This window comes from Pangasianodon hypophthalmus, chromosome 22, assembly GCF_027358585.1.
Source record: "Pangasianodon hypophthalmus isolate fPanHyp1 chromosome 22, fPanHyp1.pri, whole genome shotgun sequence".
Lineage (NCBI taxonomy): Eukaryota > Metazoa > Chordata > Actinopteri > Siluriformes > Pangasiidae > Pangasianodon > Pangasianodon hypophthalmus.
The window spans coordinates 1,401,877-1,407,665 of record NC_069731.1 but is presented as its reverse complement, the minus strand read 5'-3'; the positions used below and the strand labels follow the sequence as shown (position 1 = coordinate 1,407,665).

General features: G+C 37.8%; 1 protein-coding gene across 1 annotated transcript; it reads left to right on the top strand.

The window, feature by feature from the left end:
- The first annotated feature begins 236 nt into the window (after nucleotides 1-236).
- On the top strand, nucleotides 237-5,428 carry LOC117595783 (uncharacterized). Its single transcript, XM_034298035.2, has 6 exons — nucleotides 237-279; nucleotides 2,956-3,327; nucleotides 3,575-3,829; nucleotides 4,017-4,379; nucleotides 4,935-5,189; nucleotides 5,316-5,428. The coding sequence occupies exons 1-6, from the start codon at nucleotides 237-239 to the stop codon at nucleotides 5,426-5,428; spliced, it is 1,401 nt and encodes a 466-aa protein (XP_034153926.2).
- The last annotated feature ends 361 nt before the right edge of the window (nucleotides 5,429-5,789 follow it).

The following is a 5,789-nucleotide window of genomic DNA, read 5'->3' as shown; positions in this document are numbered from 1 at the left end:
TCAAAATTGTTTTTTAATAACTTCTGTGTGTGTGTGAGACAATGCATGAGGCCTCTGCTCGTCTTCCTGTCTTAATGCTTTGACACTCTTGTGGTGGCTTAGTTTGTAGCTATATTGGGTATATTCTATTATTCCAGGAAGTACTTTTAATTCTCACATTTCATGACCACGTCAGTGAGTTCAGTGTATATACATAGACCCAACACTGAGTGTGTGAAGTTCTTACTGAAGAAGAGATGAAGATGCTGCACTTGGCTACGATTGTGCTCACGCTGTCCGGTATGAAACATCATCTCACTCTTACACAGAATTATTGTTCAGAGTTTTAACTGTTTGCTGAGTGATGGTGCAGTGTGTACGGTCAGTTATTGGATTATACACTTCCACAAACACATTATACTGTCTAATGTCAGTGAATGTTTGATTTCAAGCTGATGAAAGATTTCTAATGGTGATTAAGTAAATTTCAGTAATAAGAAACAAAACATTAGTAATTAACTCTCATTAAAATCTCAAGATTTAAGATCAAGATTCAATTCAATTTTATTTGTACTGTATAGCGCTTTTAACAATGGACAGTGTAAGAAAACAGATGGACAGAAATATATAAATTTGAAATTTATTAATTCATCCCTAATCAGCGAGCCAGAGGTGACGGTCCTTGAGAGGAACCAGACTTAAAAGGGAACCCATCCTCATCTGGGAGACACTGAATAGTGCGATTATAGATCAAAAACAGATAAGACAAAGAACACAAGAGCACCCACTAGATTCCTGCTGTACATCTAACCTCTGACCTTTAACTAACAGACAGAAAAGACTGAGCCCCAGGTAGCTGTACTACATTTCAGACAGGTTGCCATGTGCTGATAAAACCATTCATATCATCATGTAAGGAAAGTCAGTTTTTTCCAGAGGTAATATTAAGATGAAGACATTTTATGAGGAGTCATGTTTGTCATGTTTTCCTTCTTTTGGAAAGTCTTTCTGATGGCAGTAAAATCATGCAGTAAGCTAAAAGAATAAGTTAGAATTGTGTGTGCTGAAGGAGCTTTTGAAGAAAGAAACATTGCTGCTTCTGAGATTAGCTTTTGAAAGAGTGCAGAGAGACACATGAGACTTTTAAGACAGGATAAATAGTTGCGTGGAACATTTTGAAAAGGTATTAATGGATAAGTGTGAATCTACCTGTCAGGACACTTAGTGTTTGTGTCGCACCTCATTTTCATTTATAATGCTTCTTTAGAAAATATTATAAATTAGCTCCTTTTAAATATTCAGTATTCAGGATTATTTAACAAGACTAGCTAACTACATGGCTGTGGCCTTAGCAAGAGCTTTGTACATTTTTTTTTTTTAAAGGAGACATCCTAATAAAACACTTAACACTAATAAAATACTGATTCAGGTCTAGTCTACTATCTCTGTTAAAATATTCAAAACATGTCAATTTAATGGAGATGAATAAATTTAATTTGAAATCTGGCGGCCATGATTGTTAATATTTATTTCTCAATGATGCATAAGACAGTGATTAGCAGCCAGGTGTCACACTAAAGAAATGCACAAGATTTGTAGATTAGTTAATCATCAAGAAGTGTGACTAGCTTTTATAAAAGCAGAACTTTTGGCAGTTTGGGGTTCTGGAGCACTCAGGTGTGTGTCTACATCATACCAAGAAGAAAGGACCATGACCTCAGAGAGGCAATTGTTGCTGCTTCTCAATCTGAGAAGGGTTATAAGGCCATCTCCAAACGATTTGAAATTTGTCATTCTACAGTGTGACAGATTGTTTACAAAAGGAGAGCCTTCAAGACAGTTGCCAATCTTCCCAGGAGTGGGTGTCCCAGCAAATTTAGTCTATGAACAGACCCTTTAATGCTCAGAGGTATAAAGAAAAGCCCCAGAGCTATCATGTGACATACAGGCCTCTGTAAGTACATTAAATGTTTATGTTCATCACAGCATAATCAGAAAAAGACTGAACAAGTATGACTTTCATGGAAGATTGAGTACCCTGAACAAACCACAAAAGTTCTGGAACAATATCCTTTGGACTGATAAGACCAAGGTCGAGATGTTTGGTTATCATGCACAGTGCCATGTTTGGTGAAAATGAAACACAGCATATTACCACAAACACCTCATACTAACTGTGAAACGTGGTGATGGAGGGGGACGGGGTGATTTGAGCTTGTTTTGCAACCACAGGAGCTGGGAAACTTGCAGTCATTGAGACAACGATGAACTCCACGTTATACCAGAATATTCTTGAGATAAATGTGAGATCATCTGTCCAGCAGCTTAAGCTGGGCTGAAATTGGGTCATGCAACAGGACAATGATCCCAAACACAGCAGCAAATCGACATCTCAATGGCTAAAGAAGAGAAAAATGAAGGTGTTGGATTGGCCAAGTCAAAGTCCAGATCTCAACCCCATTGAGATGCCGTGGTGAGATCTTAAGAGAATTGTGCATAAACCAATGCCCTCAAACATCAATGAACTGAAGCAACTTTGCAAAGAAGAGTGGGCCAGAATTTCTCCAAAACGACATGAGAGACTGAAAAACTGCTAAAGAAAATGTTTTACTTTGTTATTGTTGCTAAACGTGGTTTTACACGCGACATGTAGGGTGTACGTATTTTTTCCCCACCTGGTTTCTGAACGTTGGTTTAAGTTTTGGGAAAAAAATGACTACATTCTATAATCTGTTTTTTTTTTTTTTTTTTTGTCACCTGAGGTTATTTGTTTATTGAAGTTGGTGAAGACCACACAGTTGTCATTTAGGCCCTGATAAATAAAAGTACAATTGAAGAAGCTGTACTTTCTTATTCCCATGTATCATGTATATGTATCAGATGAACACACATGAATACACACAATATACTGTATAAAACAATATATCAGTGTAACTTCATCAATCTCCTTTAATCTCCATTTATTTCTCTACACAGGTGTTCTCTCTCAGAGCAGTGTCTGGGAGGTGAAATATCCCGATAAGCCTATCTGTGCTGTGAGAGGATTCAGTGTCTCCATTCCCTGTAGTTATTCTTATCCAACATCAAATTCCAATATTCAGGTGACGCAAAAGCTTTGGTGCTCAATGAACACAAACACAGGAAGGTGTTTGGACCCACTGTATGTTTATAGCAGCTCATCAAACACCAAGTCAGACTTTGAGTACGCTGGAGACGACAAATCAAACTGCACTTTGTTAATCCACAACGTACAGTTCAGTTATTCTGGAGAGTACAAATTCAGATTTATAACTGTTCAGCCTAGTGACAGATACACAGGTGATCCTGGAGTGATTCTACAAGTTGCAGGTAAATTTTAATGATTAAAATAAAAATCCAAATTAGTCACTATCTGTATAGTTTACTCACCTATAGGAATAAATTATAGTTTTGCAAATCTTTCTTGTTGTGAACTTGTTGAATCCATTGCCGAGATCAGCTTTAATTTTATCAAGAAATCTCATTTAGCTGATGTTTATTATTCAATAATACATTTTTAACTGTGTGAGAAATCCTGATTCACTGACGTGGAGTCTTTCCTGCTCTCTGAAAAAAGATATAAAGGTGTCACTAATCAGGCTCAGTGGAAACGGAACCCTTAAACAAGGAGACTCGTTAAATCTGATGTGTGATGTGAAGTGCACACACAGTTCCTCACAGTTTGTGTGGTCTAAGAACAACGAGCAGTTAAACACATCAGGACCCGTTCTTCACTTTCCTGCTCTAACCGTGAGGGATTCTGGGAGTTACACCTGCACTTGGAAAACCAACGAGGCGTCAGGATCTGAAACGATCAGCCTTCAGGTTGAGGGTGGGTCCATCTGCTCACAACATTCCTGCCTCTGTGTGTGTGTGTGTCGGAATATTTGAAGAAATGTCTAAAATTATTGATAGGATCTGTACATGCTTCCTCTCTAATATAGATCTGTTGGGAGATTTTTTCTTTTAATTTTACCTTTTTAAATCTTGATGGCATTATGTGCACACTTATTTTGCAGGTGTTCTCAATCACAGAGACTGGGGTGTGAAATATCCTGATAAGCCGATCTGTGCTGTGAGAGGATTCAGTGTCTCCATTCCATGTAGTTATTATTATCCACAGCAAAATTATCAGGTGGTACAAATGCTTTGGTGCTCAATGAACTCAAACAGAGATCAGTGTCCTGGCCCACCGTATGTTTATAGCAGCTCATCAAACACCAAGTCAGACTTTGAGTACGCTGGAGACGACAAATCAAACTACACTTTGTTAATCCACAATCTACAGTCCAGTGATTCTGGAGAGTACAGATTCAGATTCATAACTAATGTGATCGATGGCAAATGGACCGGTGAACCTGGAGTGATTCTACAAGTTGCAGGTAAATGCTGTGATTTAAAAATAAAAAGCTAAAATAAAATATTCTTTATGTGCATAATGAACTTTCCATAAGTTTCCACTGCGAAGGAGTGTTTTTATTCTACCAGATATCAAAAATATTTTCAGCTGCTAATAAATTAATGACAGAATATGATGGGGCATGCTGTTATTGGAAAATAATCAATGACCTGGTGGTGTGATGCAGCCTGACGTGATGTTGATTATTTTCTCATAACAGAACAAGCACATTAATAGAAACCTGTGATTTGCAGCTGTGCTACTGTCAGAGCTGCTGTTATAGAAAATTTATCAACACCTTCTGACCAATCACAATCCAAAATTCAACAGCTCTGTGGTGTAGACATTACATAGAAAACATATATTAATAAAAAATGATGGAATCTTTTTCAAGAAATATAATTTTTTTAAAATAACAAAGCACATTATATAAGACTGTGTTGTTGACTCAGACTTTAGGATGCGACTGTAGTATAATTATTAACCCCCTCTCAGTCCTGATTCACTGACGTGGAGTCTTTCCTGCTCTCTGAAAAAGATTTAAAGGTGTCACTAATCAGGCTCAGTGGAAACGGAATCCTTAAACAAGGAGACTCGTTAAATCTGACATGTGATGTGAACTGCACACACAGTTCCTCACAGTTTGTGTGGTCTAAGAACAACGAGCAGTTAAACACATCAGGACCCGTTCTTCACTTTCCTGCTCTAACTGTGAGGGATTCTGGGAATTATACCTGCACTTGGAAAACCAATGAGACGTCAGGATCTGAAACGATCAGCCTTCAGGTCGAGGGTGGGTCCATCTGCTCACAACATTCCTGAAGTTTAAATATCAGACTGTCTCTAATGATTACTGAAGGAAATAATGTGACTTGTGTTCAGTTAAATATTCACATGTTAAAATACTGTTGTTTAACAGGTGAAAATCCTGAAAATCCTTATCACTGGCCAATCTGGATCATTGTTTTAGTGACAGCTGGACTGATTTTCATCATCGTAGCTATCCTAGCTGTGATTTACAACAGGAGGTAAAACAGTCTTAAAAACTCACAATCTTTTTGTGAAACAAAAAATGTCTTTATAAAAGCATACAATTTTGACATGTCACAAGCTGTACTACCAAACTGTTAATTTAGTAGTAAACAGCAGTTAACGTGTAGTTTGTGTCTCAAACAGGTTTTTGTGTGAGCGCAGGAGTGTCGACACTGAGCAGCAGAAGGAGGACGATTCTGATATCGACATTGATGTCCAGCAGAAGGAAGACGATTCTGATATCTATGCTAATGTCCAGCAGAATGAGGACGATTCTGATATCTACACTAATGTCCAGCAGAAGGAGGACGATTCTGATATCTATGCCAACGTCTAATAGCAATGAGCTGATCACAGTTTC

Excerpts from the sequence above, each read along its gene's own strand:
- LOC117595783 (XM_034298035.2), top strand. The coding sequence starts at position 237 with ATGAAGATGCTGCACTTGGCTACGATTGTGCTCACGCTGTCCG. Across the intron at positions 280-2,955 it reads GATTGTGCTCACGCTGTCCG|GTGTTCTCTCTCAGAGCAGT; the intron begins GTATGAAACATC and ends TTCTCTACACAG. Across the intron at positions 4,380-4,934 it reads AGTGATTCTACAAGTTGCAG|ATTTAAAGGTGTCACTAATC; the intron begins GTAAATGCTGTG and ends TCTCTGAAAAAG.